The following is a 24,895-nucleotide window of genomic DNA, read 5'->3' as shown; positions in this document are numbered from 1 at the left end:
TGATGTATTGATCAAGACAGTACATTAACAGTAAATGGTCAGTGAAAAATGAACAAGCTTGTTATAAAAAGTATAAATATAATACAATCCTCAGAATTTTAAGGACACTTAATACATTTTGTCACATGACATAAATAAACTATAGGGTTTCTCTTAGAATGTATTGTCTAAACCAGTAAGACAAAAACAGTAAATGCCTCCTCTCTTTGAAAAGTTCATAGGGTTTTTTTCTTTGAATTGAGAGTAAAGGTCAACGTGGATTATTTACAGTCTGTCATGTCAGCACCAAAGGAACAATACTGATTTTTTTCTTCTTCTCTGCATCTGTGTGTATGGCCTGTGTTGTGTGGTGGAGGCATAAAGACAATCGCACAGATTTCTCACCATTGTTTTGAAGAGGCATTCTCTTCATTCATGGTGGTTTTCACTACCGGCGTCAGGTTAAATCTGACCAGCAAGGTCTCTATTGACTTTTTTTATGTGTTTACTTTGACAGAAATAAACAACAGCCACAACATAGTTGGACGATTGCTAATGTCTTGGCTCGCTTCAATGTTTTCCACTTTTTCCCTGACATATAAAAACTCCAAATTGGCTGCTTCCAGCTCAGATTTTGAAGGCTATGAAAGCCTCACTTCCCCTGCGTCTGCCAGGGTGAACCTTTTGAAGGTTAGTGTGTCAGAGTATTTCCTGTCCCAGTATCTGGGTCAAGAAGACAAAATAGATTTCTATCAATTTACACTTACAAAATTGCCTCTTTTTTTTTGGTGTACAAGGCTAAAAAAAAGTGTGAGTAAACATCAACGTTTAAGCCTGAGACAACATTAAAAAAAATATGTCATGTGCTTATAACACTTACAAAAACTACAAAAATAATACAGCTCCCATTCAAAAAGAGAATGAAAATCCTTAAGACTTGTGGTACTCTGTCAGTCCAGCTCTTGGCATAATCCTTTCACGGAATAAACTGACTCCATTACTCTATGTACAATGTTTATAGCTTGGAGACTCTCAACAATTCACTGTAGCTTTGAATGTTCTTCATCAGAGGTTAATGTCTTTTTTTCCTGACTTAGGACAGCGTGTCTGCGTGTGTTAAAAACCAACAAATGGGGACTGCATGAGCAGCTGCTCTGGAGATTCATGGACAATGCCCTCATGGAGAGGCGTTTTGAGCTGCCCCAAAGCTTGGAATGGCCCGATTTAATGTGTGTTGCAGAGCCACACAGATTAGGTGCCGCATGTGTACGTCAGGACACTGGCTCCATGGTACGAAGCCTATGGAGACCTAGACCAGCCCAGCTTCGCGGCACATTCGGTAGAACTGTCCCCGCTGTGCAATGAGGTTGGCTGGAGAGTCCATCTCAGAAATGTGGCCTCTGTCCATGACGATCACCCTGTGCAGCAACGAAAAAGGAGGACAGCTTTTAGATCCAGCATTTTCTTTTCTTTTTTTTTTTACCACACCTAATCTAAAATATATGTGTGCTGTGGGTTTTAGGGTGTCCAGCTCTATAACTTGGCATGTGATTAGCACTGCAGGGCTGCAACTAAAAATTAATTTCTATAGAAAATAATTGAGTTTTTAGGAATTGTTTTGTCTATAAGATGTCAAAAATAATGACAAATGCACATTTCAGGCTCCCAGAGTTCAAACTAATGCCTTCTCATGGCTTATAATGTCTAACAGATGGTAAAAAGGTCCAAAGGCATTCAGGTTACAGTGATATAAGCAGCAAATCCTCACACTTGAGAATGTGTGATTATCAAATATTTGGTGTTTTACTTGATAAATGACTAACCAAATACATTGTAATGTACCTGGTGTAGTCCATGATAGTGTTAAGGCGGTGAGCAATGGTCAGGACAGTGCAGTCTTCAAACTGTGTGCGGATTGTTGACTGGATGAGTGTGTCTGTCTCCAGGTCCACAGCAGCTGTCGCCTCGTCCAAAACCAGGATTTTGGTTTTCCTCAGCAAGGCCCTGGCCAGGCACACTAACTGGCGCTGACCCAGACTACACAGACAAAGGAAAGTTGGAGAGAGGGGGATACAATCACATGTTGGATTCAGTCCCGTATGCATCCTGCAGCTTTGTGTGGAATCCCTGTAATAATATATTAGCAATAATGACGTGTGGTGCGTATGTGTGTACCTGAGATTTTCTCCTCCCTCCGAGCATTCGTGGTTGAGTTTGTCAGGGAGATTAGAGACAAAGTTTTTGAGGTGAGCGAGCTCCAGCGAGCGCCACACCTCCTCATCGCTGTAGGTGTCAAAGGGGTCAAGGTTCATCCGGAGGGAGCCTGAGAACAGCACTGGGTCCTGGGGGAGAGAAGAGCAGATGATGCTCATCACCAGACTGCCCAGATTAGTAAAAGGATTATTACAATTTAGAATAGCTTGTTTTCCGTTGGATAGCTTGCAACCATTGCAAACTGTTTATGTGATGAAAGCCAGGGCTCAGTTTCTGTTATTACTACTGTCGTACCTGAGGAATGATAGTAATGCGAGATCTGAGGTCATGGAGTCCGATGTCTGCGATGTTGACTCCATCTATAAAGATCTTTCCTTTTGCTGGCTCTAAGATCCTGAAGATTCCCAGGGCAAGTGAAGACTTTCCCGCTCCTGTCCTACCCACAATTCCAACCTGGAAAACAGGTTTTTAGCCAGAAATTAAGCATGACACAATCCTGCAATTCAGGCAATTTAAGTGATCCAGGATTAACACGGGTAAAGATTGCAAAGTGTTTTTACCACACAAGATGACTCACCCTCTCTCTTTCATTAATAGTCAAGGTGATGCCCTTCAGAGCCAACTCAAGGCCTTTACGGTACTGCAGCCCGTAGTCCTGGAACTCCAGAGTACCTTTCTGGGGCCAAGCTAGGGGCAAGGAGCTGCCCTCTATAGTCCAACTGGCCTGAATGAGACAGTAACAAAGAGTGAGTAGAGAACAAAAAAGCCCTCTTTTTGTATGCTGCTAGATTCAGAGTCCTGAGCAGTGATGTGTTAGACATACAGCATGTAGTTGTGTACGTGTGTGTGTAGTGGAAACACTGACCTCTTTAGCAGTATCAGCATACTCATTGACTCTCTCCACAGAAACAATGTTGTTTTCTACATCAGTCCAGGATCTCACAATCCAACTCAGGATTCCAGTCACCTGCAATACGCAATGCAGGGAGGTTTACTTTAAATCTCTCTTTCCTGCACTCAAAATTCATTTGCTGACTGAGCAAACCAATGTATTTATATTTAACTTTTCCAGTTTAACCTCTAATTGCTACATTTCTTTTTTTAATGTCAATAAATCAGGTGTCAGGTTACCGCCAGCGCTGCTGTGTGAGAATGAGTGTGTGTCTCTGGGGAGAGCCTCTTACCTGGAGGGAGTGTGACACAGCCAAACCGACGATGCCTGGGCTCAGAGTGTTTTTTCCCATCACAGAGAGAATGGCAGCAGCTAAGACCACACCATTACCTACAAACTCCAGATTGACTGCCAGCCACCTGCGGAGGTAACACTGATTTAGCTGTGTGGGCAGGCAAGCTCTAAAGTACGTCTTCATTATCAAAGCCAGAGGGCACTCTGTTTAAATGTGTAACATAAAGCAATCACAGCAACCCCTGAGGCTACTTATCATCATTATGAACTGAAGTGAGCAAAAGAACGTATAAATTAAATTAAAGCACATTATAGTCATCATGTATCATCTCACCGGGTGGCCACAAATCGTGGGAAGTAGGAGGTCTGATTGAAGTCGACCCTCTGATTGGCCTGCTGGATGAACCTGGACTGCTCGCCAAAGGCCCGGATGACGCTGGCGCCCTGCACCGTCTCGTTGAAGTGGGTGTAGATGGGCGAGCGGCTCACAGCTTCCAGCCTCCGCAGCTGACAGGATGTGGCGACGTAGAAGCTCTGTAGCCCACAGTGGAAAAGTAAAACACCAGCTTTAATGAGCGAAACCAAGAGGGTGCGCTGAGGGCTTTTCCCATAATTCACAGTGAATGCATACAACGTCTATGTCAGCAGGTGGGGAACAAAACACAAGTGAACAGCAAAATCAGCAGGGTTGGTTTTGGAGGCCGGAGCTTTCCAATAACACGCTGTAATGGAACCCAGCTCTTGCACAGGAACCTTTAACACAATGCTCTCAAAGAAAACATGAAGATCAAAGACATTAGTGGTGGGCTTAAATGTCAGTGGGAAAGCGTACCTGGACACAGGCGTAAAGGAAAGCGAGCGGTAGGATGATCACGGCTGCAAAAGGTGTCGCCATCAGCACGATGATGCAGACCTCCATGAGCTTAAAGACGTAGCTCAGCATCATCTTCAAACCGTCGGGGACCATGCAGTCGATGGCGTCAATTTCTTTGGCAAAGCGGTTGAGCAGGTTTCCGCTGGGCGTGCACTCAAAGAAAGACATGGGAGAGCGCAGCACGTTGATCAGCAGGTCCATGTGCAAGTGGCGGGAGGCGATGATACCGCAGATGGAGATGGCGACGGTTGTACCAAAGATGGCGACACCTGAGGAGAGGGGAGAGATGTTTTATTACATCAGAGCTGAAGACAAATCAATACTATTTATTGCTGCATCATTTTCCCATCTTGTAGAAAAATACAAACATGAAGATTCCAGTGAAATAGAGCTACCCACGTCACTTGTATTTTGATGCTTAACTGACCTTGTACAAAGCCCAGTGCACCAAACACAGTCAGCTTCAGGTCTGTATCGATCTGGGTGCCATTAACAACAGGGTCATCAGCCCACATGCTGAGCCAGTAGTTGTACGTCAGTGAGGCACCTTGCTGAAAGGCGTAGAGGAAGACGATGGGAATGATGAGGGCCAAGCCGACGGTCTTGAAGTAGTTCTTGTACATACCCAGCCTCACCTGTTTCAGAAAGACACAAAAGTACCAGTCAATCTCAAGGAATTAGATAACTTGGTTTGTCGCTGTGTCAACACTTTTTTTCAGTTTTATGTTCACTGAATGGCAATAACTGATTTTTTGACCAGCAGAAACGAGCTGTAAACTCTGATACTATTATGTTTCAAGTTGATATGGCAAACAGTTGCTCATTTGGACGTTAAACAGATTTGGAGTTAGCTTTAATTTGGTGAGTCCAAGATGAACTCTCTTTTTTAGCTCTGTTTTTGGTCTCTACCTGAGGGAAATATCTGCCTCTTTAGCTACTAAATGCTCCACCATGTCCACCAGCTAGTTGTTGACTTTGTCTTTCTGCTGTTTGGTGTTGGGCAGGTAGCATGGATGGCTTTTCAGAGTTTTTTCACCAAAAACAGCTGCCTGCTGCAGCCAAAAACAACACTATAATTACTATAAACAGTAAAGTTGCGGGTCAGAAAACCAAAACAATGAGCTTAAAGACTCTAAAAGGTTCCTTGGAGCTCAGGGGTGCTGCAGAGTCAGGTGATAATTCCCTGATGCGTTCCACGTTCCAAGTCATTTGATCCAATGTTGCTATAAAGATATTCATAAGTGCAGCTTTAAAAAGTAAAATGTTAATAGTTCTTCAGACTTACTCTCCCAGTGCGGGCCTTGTCAACCTCGGTCAGTTTGCCCAAGTCCTCTGGTACTTGTTCCTGGTCTGTTTCAGACACAGGCTCCATATTCTGCAGGTTGGTATTAGTGGTGTCCCCTCTGGAGGATATGGAGAGGGAGAGGCCAGAGGTCAGTTTTGTAAAAGAGATGCTTGGGATGCCAAACATCTTTATGACAGTTTTACACTTCACACATGTTTTTACGCACCCAATGAGCTGCTCCTGTGACAGGTCTCTGGAGAATGGCATGAAGTCCACCATGCTAAGACGAGCATTGGACCTCCTGGAGCCAGCTACAAGAAAAGAAATTTTTTTTAATTGTGACTATTCATTTGTAGACTGATATTTATTATATAATATTCTTCCTCACTCCACACACTGATGTTTATTTTCAAAGTAATTTTTAACAGACAAAAGCTCAGAGCTCACCTCTCTGTATGGCGCTCTCTTTTCGCTCCGTACTGGCAAAGGTGTGAATGAAGTCGGCAAAGGCGCCATGGCGGCTGAGGAGCTCCTGGTAGGAGCCGCTCTCTGTGATTTCTCCGTCTACTAACACGAGGATATGGTCAGCCTGCGGCAGGAAGCTCATCCCATGGGTCACCAGGATGCGGGTCTGTGTAGCAAGCCACACAAGTCAGAAAAATTGGACGTAAGCACAATCCAACACTAAATTGAGGCTTTCTTGAAAACAAAGCTGTCAGCAAAGTGGTGGCTCTCATATTGTGATAACAACAGCGCAGGCCACGTGGTCGTGGTTTAGGTGTTGTAAAGCCATGTTTTGGGTCTTTGCAGCTGAATTGAACATATGTTTTTCTCGTTACATATATTACCTTGTCTCTGAGGACTCCTTTTGGTCCAATGACTTTGTCAAAGATGTGTTGGCCCACATGTGCATCAACAGCAGACAGCGGATCATCCAGGAGGTATACGTCAGCCTTTCTGTAGACAGCCCTGGCCAGGCTCACCCTCTGCTTCTGTCCACCTGACAGGTTCAGTCCCTGCATGGATACAATTATTCAAACGTTTAGATGACACTCAAAGAAAAAAAAAAAAAAGTACATTTTTCATCTCTCAGATCCTCCACCTTCTCTCCAATTTCTGTAGCATCTCCAGCGGGTAGGATGTCCAGGTCGGGCAGCAGTGCACAGGCTTCCAGCACTCGGTGGTACCATGTCTTCAGTTTCTCACGGCCAAAAATGATGTTGTCTTGGACTGTGGCGTTCTGGATCCAGGCCTGCTGGGGCACATATGCCACAGAGCCCTGTGAAGACAGATGTCAGAAGACAGGAGACAGTCAGTATTTATTAAATGAAACCCACAGCTATGAATAGAGCTTGCACGTGAAACACAAGCTCACTACCTTAACGGTGACGCTGCCACTTCTTTTCTCCGTTTCACCGAGCATGGCGGACAACAAAGAGGACTTTCCACTGCCCACGTGTCCGACCACAGCGACGAGGGAACCTCGTGGCACATGGATGTTGATCCTGTCAACAAAGAAAAGGAATTGTCCTGTAAGCCTCCCTTTGTGGTACCTTTGTGGCTACTGTAGATGTAGTAACTTTAAATCCTTTTTTCCCCCATAAATCACACCTTTTAAGACATGGCGGACCCTCTGCAGACCAGCTGAAAGTGCCGTTTTCCACCGCCACTTCTGTCCCTTCTAAATAAGAAAGATAAAGTAAATAAACACCGAAGACAGGAGGACGTGCTCTTTCAACCTGAGCAACAAACAAACATTCAAAATAAAATTCCCCCTTGTAGTTACTAGTCAGAGTAGAGCAGGGGCGTAATTACAAGTGAATTTGCTTAATCATACAAATTACAGAGCTGTTGCTTTTTCATAAGCTGTCTTAGGAAGTGTTGACAGATTACAGACAGGAGTGCTCTATTTTTTTTTTTTTTTTCTCTGAATGAATCATATGTCTGAATTCATGCTGTGATTTATGCTCAACCACTAAATGGGAACATCCTATAATTACCCTGTCTACCATTCAGCCAGGGACCCAGGAAGTGACAGTGCACATGATCCATACAAGGCTGTGGTACTCCACAGATATAAACAACAAAATCTTGTGGGCTGCTCATATTGATTATGACAGGCTATGATTTCAGGCAGTATTGGCAACAATATTGTGGAAATTGGTGAAATGAAACAGCGCAGTATAGTAGCTCATTCATCTCATGTAATAGTGTATACATGGGTGGGGTTCTTACCAGCGCTCAAAGGAGCCTTTGAGACATTGTCCACTTTCAGTTCCTCTGAGCACAGGTACTTTCCCAGACGTCTCAGTGAAACCATAGCCTGGAACAGAGTGAGTGGTTAGTGAACTGACCTATATCCATCAAACGTCACCATAAAAATAGATGGAGAAAACAACATAGAGCAATTCAATGAATTATCAAATTAAAATGTCACCCACCTGCATGGTCGTGCTTATAGCGAATGGAAGCTGACTAAGCGGGGTCTTCAGGATGTTGATCAGTGCCATCGAAACAAAAACTTTCTGGGCATCCAGGACGTTCCTGTCATCAAGCGTCACGTAGACTCCAAACATGGCAAAGGCAATCTCGGGGGGGGGGGGGGGGGGGGGGAAGAGGCTAAATGTTACCTTTACTGGCAAAAACTTGAGTGTTAGATAGGTGCTATTTAAAGACACAATCAAAAGGGTAAGGCTGGTGCTATTCTACATTCCTCTAATTGTCGGTATATCCCCTGAAAAGACTAAAACCAACAGCGTTGCCTCGGTCTGTCTCTCAGTGCTCTGCAACTCCCCCACCCTGTCTGTGGTACTCAGCCCATTTGTTGAACACATGACGCTTTAAAAACAGCTCTCAAGTATGTAATTTCATTTTTTGTTTAATTTCTTTGCCAACCTAGCAACGTGGCTGTAAGGATGGAGATGTTTGGACGGTTTGGCCCAAACACAAAATATCTCAACAGCTATTGGGCAGATTAAGTTGGACTTTCGTGGTGCCCAGAGGGTGAATCCTTATGACTTAAATGAATCCTCGTGACTTTTCCTATCATGCTGCCATCGGTTCGCATGTGTCGACTTATGAAAAATGAAATGACTTGTGAAATATTTAGACAACTATTGGAACGACTGGCAAAGATATTCATGTTCCCCCCAGAATGGGTGTCAAAATTTATATGATGCCTTAATTTTTAATCCAGAACCACCATCAAGTCACAATTTCAATTTATTAAATATGACTCCCATCAGACCTAGTAATTTGTCGCTATTGATAATTAGCAAATGTTAGCACACTAATATGGTGAACATTGTAAACGTTACACTTGCTAGACATGATGATGATGCTAGCATTTAGCTTGAAGCACTGCTGTGCCAAAGTACAGCCTCATGAGGTGACACGCATAGCTGTACAGTAGAGGTCAACAGCACAGAGGAATACACTGCATCAAACTGTGGGTATGAGTACTTCTTAGTAAAATCAACTATTTTTTATTACTATTTCTTTCTGTTTACCAGGAAAGAGGAGGAGTTGAAGGATGCAATGGAGATGGAGTAAAGGATCTGAGACTTCTTCAGGGCTTTCAGCTCCTTTTCTCTGTGGCCCAAGACCTGCTCCAGGAAGGCCTTCTCCCACGCATAGAACTTCAAGATCTTTATTCCATTCAGGATCTCGTTCATCAGTCTGATGCGGCCGTCCATGAACTTCATTTGAATCTCCTGGTGACCAGACAAAGAGGTTTTACATTTTATTATTGAAAAAAAACTTTCCTAAGCTGTAACTGGGACACGGCAACAATTACCCGAACAAAGCAAATACATGCATTTGTGAACATGGCTTTGTCTGCTCTCGTTACAGCTGTAGTAGTTTTCCTGAACATCATGGAACTTATTTAATTCAGTAAGAATTTATTGCTTGTTACATTTTAGTGATTTTTATGACAAGGAAACAACAAAGGGCCAGGCATGCGGTCACTGCATTCAAGACTAAGTTCGATAAAACTGGCATCCAAATTTACAGAACCGTCTGTTGTTTTTCCAAAGAAATGAAAAATTATGTCTTCCTCCTGCCCACCCTTTCCTTTCATTGTTTTTCAAACACGTTATATGGGGCAGACATCAAAAGGACAAGAGAGAATGTACCATCCAGGCCAAACACCCACACGGCTCTTCAGCCACTATCTAAACCAGCTGTGGCATCTCTGACCTAACATGCCAGATGTCAGGGCTACTGGAATGAAAGTGTGAAGGATTCCTGTAACAGCTTATACCTGTAGCTTGCTTCTTTTCTTTGCAATGAATCCGTTGAGTGGAAAAATGAGAATGACAGTGGCAATTCCTGCCAAAGCGGATGGGCCAAGATGCTAAACGAAAGAAAGAATAAAAAGGTGTCAAGGGCTTTTTTCATTTAAAAGACAGCGACGCATGAGTGAGCGTTGCATTGTTAAAACACTACATTTTGACATACCTGCCAGAGGAAGAAAAGACAAAGAGCAATTTCAATAGGAGCCAGCCAGACAGCGTTGAAGTACACCACAAAGTCCATGAGCTTCTGAGTGTCTGCTGAAACCAGATTCACAATCTCGCCCACAGTGCAAGTCCTCCTGGCAGAGCTGTTTATCACCAGAGACTGGATTGACAACAAAAGAGACGTTTTAGCCCTCAGTGCTCAATTTACACCCTCGTAAAGATTTGAGACGATCATCCCTCTTAGGTAAAAAAAAACTGTTAATCATGCGTTGTGCACTGTTTCCCCGTCTGGAACGAGAGAGAGCTTTTGTTTTTGCCATTTAAAAATGTTATTTATACCAAGTCTAGAGGTTAGTGGCTACATGTCCGTGGATACAGATTTACCCACCTTCCTGTAAACCAAGCCCATAACCGCGGTCTTCACCCTCATCCCCACTGTGAAGCAAGTGTACATGTACTGATGGTTGAAGAGGGACTGGAGACAGGACAGCAGGAACATCAGTGTGGCGTAGAAGTAGCCTTTCCACAGCGGAGCATCCTCATCTCGCATGAAATCAAGAAGGAGGCTGCGGAGGAAGATTAATACTCAATCAGGACGTTCTGTAGTTTGCAAAGCTATTTAATTAGTTTGACCCTTTAGCGCAGGACTCTACTATACCCTATTTCTATGTATGATTTTCCCTGGAAAGTAGCAAATGATACAAATCAAAGCAGACAGCAAGTTTTTAACCTGTCAACATAATTCTTTTACTGTGTTTTTTCATTTAATCCTGCATTATTTGACTTTCATTGTGTGCCCTAAACCAATGGCCTTGGTGCGCTACTGTGGCTGCTGGCTGACTGGGTTGCACAACAGTGCTCAGTTTGTGGCCGGGCTGCCCTCACACTTGGCCAGCGGCTCCCTTATTGTGGTCCGACGACATTTCTGCCATTTAGAGCCTCCTCTCCCTCTCCGCCTGTCCTCCTTACTGGAGCACAGAGCGCTGTGGTCTCGTCTACTTTTCTTGCTCACAGCTCCATGACCGTAATTAACACTTCCACTGATTCTGTGCTGTGCATGAACAACAACATTCCAGTCTGGCTAGTGGGATGGCGCAGCGGGTGGCAGGTCAGCCATGACCTGTTTTCACTGCTGCCAGCTTCGGTTGTTGTTTGGTTGTCAGCGTCACAAATCATTGAAAGTAGGACAATGGAGGTGATATCTGAGGTGATAACCAAGGAGTTGTTTATTCAGTGATATCTATTTAGACTGTGGTATTTTTGTTTCCCCACAATCTGCTAAACCAGTGTTTCTTTAAATAATCATGCCAGGAATCTCTTTCATTTTAATCTCCAAATTGAATTGGACAGTTCACCCACCAACAGACACAATAAAATCTATTTTTTCTCTGGTCTAGATTGACAGTCCATCCAGGTAATTTCAGTCAGAGCTGAGGTTTGGAAATATTGGCTGCAATCTTTTTTAATACAGTGCGCTCAATGCCATTTGGTTTGTGGGACGCTGAGCACAGAAAAAGTTATATTTGAAAAACTCAACAACAACGTCTCTTTCCAATCATAATGACACGGTCAGTCGCGATAGTAACTTTCTTGTGAGCAACTTTATTGAGAACTTTTTGTTATCAAAGCACTACTGTTGATTTCTATCTTCAAGCCGAACAAGAAAACTATACACAAGGACGTTTGTGGATTATCTTGTTATTTCGGGGGCTGTCAGCACCACAAACCAAAGCCCTCTAAGCTTCGTGGTACTGGGTTGAGATACAGCTAATATCTCCAAACATTGGCAAATCACACCACAGCTATTTATTACCGGACTGCAATCGTGTTGAGAGCAGATTTAGGTTTTGGGGCACTCTTCCGCTCCTCTTACCTGAGCACCTGGGGGATGGCGAACATGAAGGCATCGTGGAATATGATACACAGGGTGCCGGTTAGAAAGTATGGGCCGAACTTGCGTGCCAGCGTCCTGAGCAGGAAGAAGCCAGAGCTCTGCTCCTTCTGCAGCTTCCTGAGGAGCTGAGCCTGGTCTGGCAGCCTGCTCCCCAACGCCACACCCGACGCCAAGGCCTTCTCCTGCCTGCCAGAGGAAGACAAGTCATATGTGTCAGAGATGCCCCAACATGGTGCTGGCGCCTTTCAAGCCTTTTATGTCAAACAGGCTGTAAAGAAAGTGGTTGTTATTCGTACCGTCACTGATGGACTCAAAGAATTCCCCAGCAGCAGTAAAAAACATTATTCGCTGACATAATTATTGGGCTTAACAAAAGATCTTCAAAGTGCTGGATCATGTTAACAAGCTTTGAAAATGACAAACGGCTCTTGTCTTGACATTGTGGGACCGTGTGTCCTCAAGGGACCCTTTTGGACCTATTTTTTGGCCCAAAATGCCTCTGGTGATGAGACATCCTGATTTTCAATTCATGGTCATAAGTCAAGTCATGCTTTGCTCGGGTTGTTAATTCAAGCAGCGCCATGCTTACATTTCGCCACATAGCAATAAAACTTAATAGATTCTTCGGCTGGTGAACTGTGACAATAGCAAGAGCTGTATGGTGCTTGTGTCAAAATAACAAGCCACATGAGTCAGAGGAAACATGAAAGATAGCATGTGCTTGTCCTGCACATGTCCTTTCCCTCTGAAGACTGCTGCACAAACCTGCATGCTCCTATTACTAGTTAATAAGTACAGAGGAATAGTCAGCCTATCACAAGGTTCCCCAAAGGGGCAATTTTTCTTTTCTGAGTCCTCTAGCTATATTAAAGTATTACCCTAAATTGCCGGTCTACCCCTTTAAACTGCCAGATATCAATCATCAGGAGTTCTCACTTTTGAATTTTGGCACATTCAGCTGTCCAGTCCTGTTGCAGCTCAGAGATGATCTTGTGTGACGTGTCTTCCTCCCTCAGGGTCCAAAGGTCCTCCGCTGCCAGAGGGGTGCGATATCCTTTCACAACAAGCCTGAGGAGGGAGTGTGGACATGATTCATGCACATAATTGTCAACAAAACACACATATTATTGTAAACAAGTACAAACTGTTGCTGCAATGAGTCAGCCTAAACCTAAAAATAAGGGTTTTGAAGAACCATCTTACCCAGTGAACCACCAGAAGAGGATCTTTGACAAGAAAGAGGCATCTTTCACAGGACAGGGATTCTGCAACAGATTAAAGACCAGACTTACTGTTGTTTTCACAGTAAATCTCTCACTTAAAAGCTTTCGAGACCGTACCAGCTTCACAGAGGCCGTTGGCCGATGGTTGAATGATGCACTTGTGGGTGAGTTAGGAACACAAATGTGTGTAAACAGCTCTGTACAGTCAGGTGGGCCATTGTGGGGAGCAGAGGCCATGAACTCCCACAGGACAAGAATAAATAGCGTTCAGTGTTAGCGCAGGGTGAAGATGACGTTTTGAGGTCTAGCGCAGACAGAGAGGAAATGTGTCATCACAAACTGTCTAAGAAGAGGATATGCAGTCACACAAACACACACACACACACACAGAAAGTTTGTCCTCTCACACGTGCTTTATGGCATCGCTCCACCCTGCCACCCCCTCACCAGGGTGTTTGCTCTCTTCATTACCCGCACTCTTGCTCTTCATCCCCTCGCTTCCTCTCTTCCTGTGAGTAACTCTAACCAGAGCGTGGGGCGGAGAGGAGGAGGAGGCGGTGGAGGAAGAAGAGGAGGACACACCAAGGAGCGACCAATGGGTGTGTCCACCACGCCAGACTGCGGCTTCTGCACCCTCAGCCTCCTCACCACCGGCCAAGAGTTTGTTAGGGACTTTTCCAGCTATTTTGATTGTTTATCACCAGGGAAATATTACATCACACGTCTGTTTGATTGATTAGAAGCTCATTTTCATTCACCTGTCAGCTCCCCTGAAACCAACTTGCTATTTTGAGCTTGATAATGTTTCATCAGGCACATGTTTGATGGGGTAGTGAGATCTGCATTAAGCGATGCCTCTGCTGTTTTGTGGTCACGGACTATAAGCAGAGGCCATGATGTTATCCAACGCTGAAGTGAGTGAGTCGCGGCGATGGTATGCAGGAGAACGACGACAAACACACACACACACAAACTCATTCACACTCCCCTCACAGGAAGCCAAAGTGGTGAAGTGAGAGTGGGAGAGGAAGGAGCGAGGGAGGTGAATCACATCATTTCCTCCAAAAGGGAAAAGTGTCTTGACAACAAAAGTTGAAAACCACAAGATAGCTGCTCAGACATTTTATTCCCAGGGTACTGGACGGGAGTGGACATTTTTGACGGAAGTGGGATACATTCCCCCCCTGCCTACCTTTTCCAACACGGTTTTTCCCACTGGAGGCTGGTCAGCAAAACAGCACAGGAAGAGCTGGGCCAGTTGGATCGTAAAGTAGGAGAAGAAGGCGAGGTATCGTACAATATCAGAGGCAATGCCCTGTGGAATAAGAAAGCACAGATTAAGGAGGCTGCTGCAGGGCTGAAAATACCAGAATCTGTAAGTCAGGGCTCCTTCAGTTTATTTGTTTTAAACTATTCCAGACAAGTTGCGTGAGACAGACTTTTATTCTGAACCGGAGACACAATTAATTGGCTTTGTGGCCGAGCACATGCCACAGAAAAATAACTTTGTTCTTTCATCAAAACATTTTCAGGTTTTCAATAGGATCAAAATGTGTTCTGGATGTTTCATCTCTTTAAACATTGCTTAACAAATCACACAACATCCTGTGGCATACAGAGCCATATATCTTCACTGCGGCTTTGTGTGCAGTTTCACAACAACACTAAATTCATTACACGGCTTTTTCCCATGCCTACACATTGTATAGCAGGGAATACAATTTACACACCAAGATCACAGACATAATAAAGAGTATTTTAGACCTTTAAACTAAATCGGGGCAAAAACCCAAAGTCTTTAATGGTGTACTTTATATAAATGAAGCGATGGTTAAAGCTGCCTCTCAGTCACGCTAAGCGCCCATATCTGTAAATAGGGAGATTGTGGTTTTACAAACCAGCACCCTTACTTTCGATCAAGGGAGCAGCTGTGATATTAACCACTCTATGAAATGTAGGACTCACGTGTTATTCTTGACATATAGAAATTGTAGGTGTTGGCAGAGCCATTGTTTACTACTGGCTCAACGCTGCCGCCACAGCCAGCCTTTTGTGCAGCAGCTTGGGTATGCATGAAAGTCAGAGCCATGGTAAACAGTTAAAGGCTTTTCTCTGAAAAGTGTGGCGCTGTACCCAGAAAGCAGATGCGAAGGGGCCAAATGGATCCGGCCACACATTGAAAAACAGGGTCAGGATGGTCGGAGAGTGGGCGGCAAAAATGTAGGTCAAGCGACTAAGAATGGCCAAGGGTCCACAAACATGAACCCTGTCAACTTGAGCCATCAACGCTGCAATGTGAATTAGACACTTTCTTTATAAATATTTTGAAAATGTGTGAGTAAAACAGACAGCATGTAAATGCTGACATAGTAGACGGGGAAAAACTGCTGACTGTGCAGAATCACTTTTCTCCTTTTATCTGTTATGTCAATTACAAGAGAAGGATCATTTTTTAATCATTTTAATTTTACAATCTCAGAGAAAAAATATCCTGTTTTGTAAAACAGATCTACTATTTTGTTGCGTTTATGTGTCTTTGTCCCTTGAATTCTTCTGTATGGATATTAAAGGAATAGTTTGACATTTTTGAGAAATACACTTATTGCCTTTGTTGCGGAGAGTTAGATGAGAAGATTGATACCACTCTCATGTCTGGAATCTAAGTTAATGAGCTACCTACAGCAGTTGTTTAGCTTAGCTTAGCACAAAAACTGGAAGCAGGGGGAAAAACCCGCCTACCTCTGTCCAAAGGCAACAATTATCATTATTGACACACACATCATATTTGTATAATTCATAAATAAAAGGTATCAAAATCTTTTTAGAAACAGATGAACAGAATCCAGCCATATAAATTTGCTAAATGAAGATGTTCTGTGAATATACAATATGTTGGAGAAACATGGGTGGTTACGTGTGTATCCTATGTGCACGCGTGTGGTTGTATGAAATGAAAACATCTGGGTCTAAATTAAATGGCCTCCCATTAAATGAGGATGCATAGATTTCCATCTGGCTGTGTTTACAGCAGTGTAGGCCCATAAACACAGCGCTGACGTTCCTCTGGTCTGACTCTGGGCTGCCATGTCTCACCAGCGTTTATCCCAGAGCCATCATTACTCTCCCCCAAGCAGTGTGGGAATGTCACACTGAGGACGATAAAACAGAAATATGGATGTGTGTGTGTTTGTGTGTTTTTATAGAGATGCAAATGCAACGGCCCCACGGTTGCGTGTGCTTAAATAGAAACTTACCCCATGCAACAATGATTGCAGTGTCTGACAGGAGACACAGGAAGAAAAGGAAAACTTAAACACACACAGGCTTGACCAGAATTGGCAGTGTCATCTTCCAACACTTGGTTAACTTTAGGTTACCTTGGTTGAAATTGGTGGATGAAATAGAAACTCTTTGCTGACACAGGGTATATCTCAAGCTGTGCAGCTGGAGTCTTGTGTCTAGACTCCGGCTAGGATTAGACCTGATTAGATATTCCTGCACAGTGTTTTGACACTGCAGGTTCATCAAGTTCAAACCTGACAAACCCATTCACTTTGGCTCTGAATTAATCATTGTTTCCAATATAGAGAGGATTTGTGAGACTTTGGATGCTTGGAATATACGGCATCATGTGGTAATACATAGGACACGATATTCCTAATAATTAGTATAATATTGATATTTAATAATAATTTATAAGTTAAAGACATACCTCATCCATGGCCAGCTGGATCTTAGCTCTGAGAGGCACCAGGGAACAGACAACAGCCAAGACCCAGAACAGGAAGAGGAACACGGAGGAGCGACATCCTCTTACCCTTTCCAACTGGATTATGCACAAGGCCAAGATCTAGAGAGAGAGAGAGAGACATGCAGGGAGACAGAAAGACTTAATTTAAGAATTCACTTGTGCACTTCTTGCAGCACAGGAAACAACTCTACCCCTGAGCCAGAAAGCAGAGAGCCAAAACTCAAATCTGAGATGCCCCGTTTATGAACAGCCTAGAGCGACTCCACCGACAACGAGGACAAGAAAACAGGATTCTGATGCATGAATTGATGATCTTGTTTACACAAACTCTATATTTTAGTTACCATCAGTTCTAAGCTTCTTTTTGTGGTGAGTTTTTTGGTAAAAGTGAAGTTGAAGTGAGAAAAAATTCTTTCCAAGCTGCTATTCAGTGCTTCTCCGCTTTAATGTTAGAATTAAAGCAGTATCCCTCCTGCCAATGTTACTGCCAATGTTTTCACAGAGCATAGAGTGTATAACCAGATTTAGTCTGATCTAATGCAGTCGATGGTGGTTTTGAGAAAGAGCTTGGGTTCCTGGGATTTCCCTGGCCACTGGAGCAGATGTGATTTAAAAAAAAAAACGACATGTATGGTATGCCACATTACTTAATGTTATTATATACTGTCCCTGGAAGAAAAACAAACTCTTTATCGTGATGTTTTCTCAAAAACAAGGCTGATTCAGTGTTTGGACTCTTCCTCAGAAGAGTCATGCATGTGCCATTGAACCACATTGGTTCCTCTCTGAGTGGCTGGCCAAGTGAGACGTCACTTCGTCATGCCAGCTCATCACCAAGTGGGGAGAAAGTGGGTTTAGGTTTCATAATGAGTACCACATTGGTTACTTTGGGATGAGCCACAGCACTATCCTGTTATAAACTATAGTGGTCTGGTAATTATATACGTTTTTCACATCAACGACCTGATACACGTTGTGGGCAGATGTGTGCAGATTTCTATGTGGTTGCCAGAGGATGAGCATGTTCATGCGCTCTGGTTGATATAAACAATATCCAAGGTTCCACTGGTGATATACAGATGATTTGTCCTTCAGTCCATTCATTTTCCCTACTCTCTTCATACTCACCAGTCTATTGAAGCATGAATACAGATACACAGACACTTACAATCATGCCTATGGGGAATTTCGAGTCTCCAGTCCACCTAACTTGAGTGTCTTTGGGATGTTGGAGCCAAGGGCACCCTTATAGAGGGGATGTGAACACAGGGGCAACATCCGAGCTTAAAGCACATGACTGCCCAAGAATTTGATATGATTGTCTTAATGATGTGATATGACTGTCTTGCCCTAATATTTGGTTAATGGTTAACACTGTAAAATGTTTGGTAAATCTTGTTTGCATCCTCCCACGTTGAACATTACTGCAATATTCACTCTCCTTTGAGCTCTGTTGGTCTGTCTGGCTCTTTAGCTGCTAAATGTTCTACTATGTTCACAAGCTAGTTGCGAACTTTGTGCAGATTTTAAGAGCACTTTTTCTGTAAGCAGCTGCCACTGTGTCTAGAACAGCAGTGAAAGTGAACCAGACAACAGCAAAGCTCTGGGCCATAAAACCAAAACAATGAGCTGAAAGATGCTAAAAAAGTTCCACAGAGCTGAAGGGACCTGAAGAGTTGGATAAAAATTCTCTGTGGGTTTATCCGCTCCATGAGTGATACCTTTCACATCACGAGTAGCCATTCGATCGATTGGGTTGTCACATTTAAGTAGAATTTAAATACAAACTACATGTTCTAAGGGAAAGCTCTTAAATCCTCTATGTAACTGCACATGTCCTACATTAAGGCCACGGCAAGAACTTTATGTCCTCAGCTGCTGGTACTTTAAGCTCTAAACTGCTGTGGTTGAGGCTGCATCAGCCCCAACCTTTAACAGCGCTGAGAGAAACGTAAAGCTGACCTTGGGTCAGCATCTGAAGGCAAGGACCTTCCTATTCCAAGCCTTCCGCTCTGACTTGCCATATTACTGCAAACCATCAGCCATCAAGCATCTGTTTGTACAAGTCAGTGGGTGGAACTAAGTCCATCACTAAGCCCCAAATCAAAACCCTACCTTATAATTACATGGGAAGTGTGCAGTGCTGAGGAAGGAATAGGAGTTTAACGTCATGGTATTGCTGATTATAGTCAGTGTGTACCACGATATAGTGACCACGATTCGTCCGTGGGCTGACTGACTCGGGCCAAACTGTTCCCATACATTAACTAGACTTGAAGGGCAACATAACAAGTCGGTCAAAGCAACAAGAGCGCAGTGTTCCAGGCCTGTACCCTGGAAACGGGCGGTGGTGGGCGGCTACAATCAACATCAAGAAAATGATGTCCTTTAATAAAAGTTGGCCTGGCAAATAGATTTAATAGATTGATGTCAAGCTCTTAATATGATTTAGTAGATGCTTGTTGTCTGGCCCCCAGGGGTGATAAATGATATCCTCAAAATAAATAACCTTTTTTTGAAGCGTATCCCTCGATACAAGAGACGTCTTAGTGTATTTCTACCCAAAAAACGTGCTGGTATTTACTCAGGAGTCTGAAAAGACCACAGGTGGGAAAGGCTGTCTGACTCGGAGGGAGTGAGACTGTGCAGGACCTGTATAAGGCTGCAGAGAGAGGAAGCTTTGTGAGTAAAGCTATTTGGCTCTGCTGGTCAGCTTTAGAGGCTCCCTGAGCTACAGCAGCCCTTCCTATCCGGACTCAGCGCCCTTATACTGCATTGCAATTCTTACTTCACTCCTGCTGAGGATAAACAGTATTTTAAACTTGCAATGCCACCCATGTTGCGAGCTTCACCCCTCCTCTGCTCCTACTCATCATATCATTTAAATCAGCCAAAAATGAGTGGGATCGATGTTTCCGTGAAACATTCATCAGCGCAAAGCCACAGAAAACATTTCAGTGATTGCACACCAGTTCTTATCTTGCATAAATAACGGTTTGTAGCCCACCCTACATGCCACCCCGATCCAGACAGGGGGGCATAATAGTTTGATTCAAGGAGTTTGGAGGGAGAAAAGACAAACAACATTTGTAAAGATTAAAGATCTCATCTAGACTGCATAAATCTGCACAGGTCTTGCAGTGATTTGGATCTAAGCATTCGAGCCAACTATGATGCATAGTATGGATCTGGGTCATGGTTTTGTTTATTCAAAACCCCAGGTTCTTATTCTGAGGGAAATTGAACGGATGTTTTGTCCTTTATCTTTTCTTCCTCTCTGCAGAGGCACTGCAATTAAACACGTCGCATCTTAAATACAGTTTTGGTCAGAACAATGTCTCGCGAAAAGAGAAACTGGCGTCAAAACTGCCAGCCCAATCGCACACCTGTAGCATATATCTCGACCCAACTTTTCTGTGTAATTAGGTTTAACATAGGCTACAATTGCGTTTCATCACTTTTGTCTTTGGCGGTTTTGTGTGTGTGTGTGTTTTTTTTTAAAAGATGAACCAAAAGGTTGGAAGAGATTTAAATGAACTTGATTTAAAGCACATGATTAGTCAGAGCACTATCACCGCTGAACAGCTTGTGTGCATGAGAGAGCATGATTGAACAAGCACTGACCATTAACCTATGAGTGAGCCTGTGCTCACGGTATGACTGATCAGCCTGTGATCTGCAGAAGTGTGGGGAAAACAATACAGTTTGATTACATATATGATTTGATTATATATAAGAACAAACCTCTAAAACCATCAAAATATTTCGGTTTATATACATTGTTTTCCTTATCACATATGGCCTCCCACTTACACAGCATGTACCAATCACATTTTTCATCATATTGAAACTTTGCACATACGTACGTGTGCTGCATCCACATCAAATAGTAACTGATGTCATTACATTATGTACTCTGCGCTCTGATGACTGATGGTCAAATACAGGCTGTGTTTACAAGGTACTGTAATATTTGCACTGCCTGCAGCACGATAAATCTATCCCTGGTTATGCATCTTTGCACCTCGGTGTCGGGCCAACATACTGTATATAGACTATATATTCTTTCATTCGTCTGCACTTTGACATGTGAGCCGGCAGGACACGGGCTGAAATATTCCCAAAACTTCTCTGTTTCCCAGAGCAACGCCGCAGGGATGTCAGATGTGAGATTTGTGCTACAAATCAGTGGCATAGCTTAGTAGTTAAAGCATTTTCCATACATAAACCACTAATGCATTGGGGCTCCGTAAAAAACTAATGGTCCTTGCCATTTACTGTATATTGTGCCTGTATCCTCTCACTTGATTACCTCTTAAAACTAATCAGGGACAAGCGAGACACTAGAGATTTGCCAAATTGCTTTAATATGTTCACTTATTTCAATTATCTAGGAACCTGTCAGCAATTTTAAACTGTCTGTAGGTTTAACGAAACAAAAATATATTTCAGCGGTATGTATGAAATGTGCTTTTGTCTGATTCTTGTTTGGACAGATATAAACATGTAGGCAAACACTAGAGTGAAATCAGAAAAGAACTACAGTATTTACCACAGTCATACTGCGTATGATGGGGCTGAGCAGGAAGACCATGTGCTGCTGGATCTCCTGGCTCCTCTCCAGCAAGATGTAGAAGAACTCCACAAAGCCAAAGGAGGCCAGCAGGAAACCCAACACCTGAACAAGACAGGAAAGTTAGGACTGGAGAAACTTTTGTTTCTTTTCCAGTTGTTTCTGTTGTTCTTGGAGATCTTGATGAGAAAAAACTAGCAGAAATATTGCTTTTGTTTCTGCTTTCAACAATGTAAAAAACCTTCAATAGTAAACTGATGACAGGCTGTGTGACGTCTCACCATCTTGGCGGTGCAGAGGCAGGACATTCGAATGCGTCCGCGGTCATGGCAGTAGAGGTGAAGGCAGTAGAAAGGGGCCAGCAACCACAGATAGATACACGGGACCCACACCAGTACTGTGTTCTGGAAACACTGGGTCAGGTCTGGGTTGGCTGTGTACCAAGTACGGTTCCAGTCCTACAACAAGGAGATAGTAAGAGAGTCAAAAGTTCAGATCAAGACAATATCAGAAACTGAGGTAAAACTGTGAGATTATATCCATCATCTGGCAGACAGAGGAGGCGAGGGCCAAGTCCACAGAATCCAGACTTGGTGCAGGTCCTGCGTTTCAACCATGGATGCAGTGGAGAGTGAAACCACAGCAAGTCAACATAAGATGTTGTCTGTGCCCAATCCTGAGGGAGTGTGAGTTGGGAGAGGATTTTTCTTTTTCTTAGCTACAAAGCTGACTCAGTTTTGGAATTTTTCTGACCGCATCTCTGGCTCGTTTCCTAATTTTATCAGGACAATGTACGCTGTCAACACATTAAAAAGTGAGGTCAAGGATTATCATAATAATGAAGCCTATAAACATGTAATGTAGACGAGGTGTGTTGGGTAAAGGCTGCCAAAAGTTTGCGATTATGTAACAGCAGCAGAAGCTGAAGGTTGCCTTTCTTACAAAAACACAAAAAAAACAAACATGAGGAGCTAAGTGGCTTGTTGTTGTCTTGCTTCCCTTGTTTATCACCTCACTGGCCTAATGAGGGGCAGGGTGTCTGGTTGTGCCCTGCGGACTCACCACAGGAAGTGGTTTAAAGCTTCTAGCATGGCGCGGCAGTCTGGCCCTGCTGGTAGACTCCCAACTGGGATAAGGGAGAGAGGCCACAATCGGTGGCAGCTGCAGGATCATTATGTAACAACCGTCCACCCACAGCCCTGCCAGTGAAGCACGGCAGGTGAGACGCACTTGGCGCGCATAGATGCAGCAACTCGTCTCAGCATGAATGGTGATTAATTCAAGTTTACCATCAATCGTTACTATTACGTACTGTTACGAGAATCATCACGGCCTTACTGTAAGCTACCTGTTCGCTTCAAAGCTGGTGCACGACTTCACCTGCCTCATCGAAATTCTCACATGAATCTTCATAACACACAGTAGGTGTTTTAGGTTATGTAATGAACGCACTTCTTCTTGCACGTACTGTAAACCACTGATGTACCAAAATCCCTTTAAGTGATAAATCTCTTGAGAGGCAGTGAGTGGGAGGCTACTTTCGCAGACTCTTCTGACTCCTGCGGTCAATGGCAGGCAGGTGAACAGAGTACTTTTATGTAAGAAATCCAACTTCTCAAACCCTCTCCAAGCACTTTCTTGTGGATTTTGCTCTGTACTTATCCTGTTTCTCAGCCTTGGCTGAGCTGGTGGCAGTAAACTAGTAGATGCCAACAGCTCGGGTGCCACAAGGTGTCTATTTTTACCTGACAAACACGGTGATGTGAAAGTAGAAGAGACTTTTACTGTGCTGCGGATCTGCTGAGTATCCCTTTTCACATTCTCCCGCTTTGATAGAGCAAATCAGTGCCTACTCACTACCCTTTGTAATGAAGTCCATGTGCTAATAAGTTAAATAAATGAACTCTTGAACTGGGCTGTGAGAAAAACTGTGAGTTATGTAAGTATGCGACGTGTACAAAGTAGGGATACTGTAATTTTAGGAGGCATCGAACACTTTCCTGACAGTTACACCTAGACTTTGTCCTGCTTTTCAAATTACAGGACAGCTTGATTTAAAAATAAAGAAACCGAATACACTTCTAGCTCTTAAATTGGCCCCTTTCACATTTGTCCACCTTAAAAAGCCTGCATGCTTTGTGTTTCTGGGTCACACCTCCTCTGCTGAGTTGGACTGCGCATGTTGAGTTCAGTATTAAAGCCAAATAAATCCCCACTGCTACTACAGGGCTGCGACCAATGAGTATAAGCAGTGACGCTGCTCCAAAAGTATGTGAAAGTTTGATTACTACAGTTAATAACTGCTCTGAAGATACGTTGCAGCCAACACTAGACACAAACATCTGTTAAAACATCCTCTATGCTTTGTGATGGATGCAATGCAGCTGAGAACACTGCATCCTTTATGCAGCAGGAGATAATACAGTTCACTGTCACTCTCTCAACAAAGTTTGATGGCCGTTGTTTTGAGGTTTTGCAGGAGCAAAAACAGAAAAAGAGCAATAATGGCAAGCAGAAAAGGAGGGGGAGAGAGAGAGAGAGGGGAAGAGGGGCAAAGGGGCAAGTTGGGAGTGAGTGTGTTCAATAATTCTGGCGTTCCAGCTGGATCGCGGCCATTATTTTACTTTCGAGCTGGGATTCGGAATGTGGAGGCTTGCTAATATACAAGACTAGAAAGCCTTTCCAACAACAGCAGCTCACTCAGTATGACGCATCTCCACCTCTCAGCATCTCATTGTGCTGAATCACAGAGCAGAGTGACGCTAAATGCAACTCTGACACGCACCAAAGGTGAATTCTTCCCTTCAGACTTGCTTTAGGTTAGATTTCACTCACCTACGTACAGGCTGCAAACTGAGAAGGTCAGTGTATGCTATGGGGATTTTCTTCCCGTACTGCTGCCAGCTAACATTTTAGGTGAACCCATCTCCCCTTTTACCTCTTCTGCACGCAAGCCTATTATTTTTCATTCTATTACATTTTACTGGACAATCTAGATAACATGCTGATGAGCAGCACAGTTGATGCCAAGGAATGCTAATGTGGCTAATGCTAATGACATTAATCACTAAATCACCTAAATGCTGAAACACGATAACAAGAGTAAGCAAGCGGATGATCAGAATGACCTCATTGTACTGCGAATCACATGCTCATTATTGTGGAGGCTGTATAGTGGAGGTTCAGACAGACAAAAACATTTTCACTGACATTTGTACATTAATATTGGATTTTCTCAAATGAACATGAATTTTCTGTGACACACCCAAAATTATTTAACTCTTTTAAGCCGAACTGGATGTGATTCTACGTGATTTGTTCTTGGCACACACAAAAAAAGACACACACACACACAAAATAATCATGAATTCAGGGTCAGTGAACACATCACAAACTCACCCACAGAGGGTCCAGGCCGCTGAGTCTACAAAAGGCATCCATGCACTTGCTTGC

At 43.5% G+C, this 24,895-nt stretch overlaps 1 protein-coding gene across 1 annotated transcript; it reads right to left on the bottom strand.

The window, feature by feature from the left end:
* Positions 1-24,895, bottom strand: abcc6a (ATP-binding cassette, sub-family C (CFTR/MRP), member 6a). Its single transcript, XM_070854738.1, has 31 exons — positions 24,842-24,895; positions 21,724-21,900; positions 21,422-21,547; positions 16,831-16,968; positions 14,311-14,433; positions 13,099-13,160; positions 12,832-12,963; positions 11,875-12,081; positions 10,390-10,567; positions 10,000-10,161; positions 9,803-9,895; positions 9,048-9,251; positions 7,980-8,126; positions 7,774-7,861; positions 7,150-7,219; positions 6,917-7,043; positions 6,641-6,817; positions 6,387-6,554; positions 5,986-6,169; positions 5,765-5,849; positions 5,539-5,656; positions 4,681-4,888; positions 4,212-4,522; positions 3,714-3,913; positions 3,378-3,504; positions 3,059-3,160; positions 2,771-2,917; positions 2,488-2,646; positions 2,155-2,321; positions 1,822-2,016; positions 1-1,397 (listed from the first exon to the last, which is right to left on the bottom strand). The coding sequence occupies exons 1-31, from the start codon at positions 24,881-24,883 to the stop codon at positions 1,289-1,291; spliced, it is 4,533 nt and encodes a 1,510-aa protein (XP_070710839.1). The 5' UTR covers positions 24,884-24,895; the 3' UTR covers positions 1-1,288.

Source organism: Pempheris klunzingeri, chromosome 3, assembly GCF_042242105.1.
Source record: "Pempheris klunzingeri isolate RE-2024b chromosome 3, fPemKlu1.hap1, whole genome shotgun sequence".
NCBI classification, from domain to species: domain Eukaryota; kingdom Metazoa; phylum Chordata; class Actinopteri; order Acropomatiformes; family Pempheridae; genus Pempheris; species Pempheris klunzingeri.
This window is presented reverse-complemented; position numbering and strand designations above follow the sequence as displayed.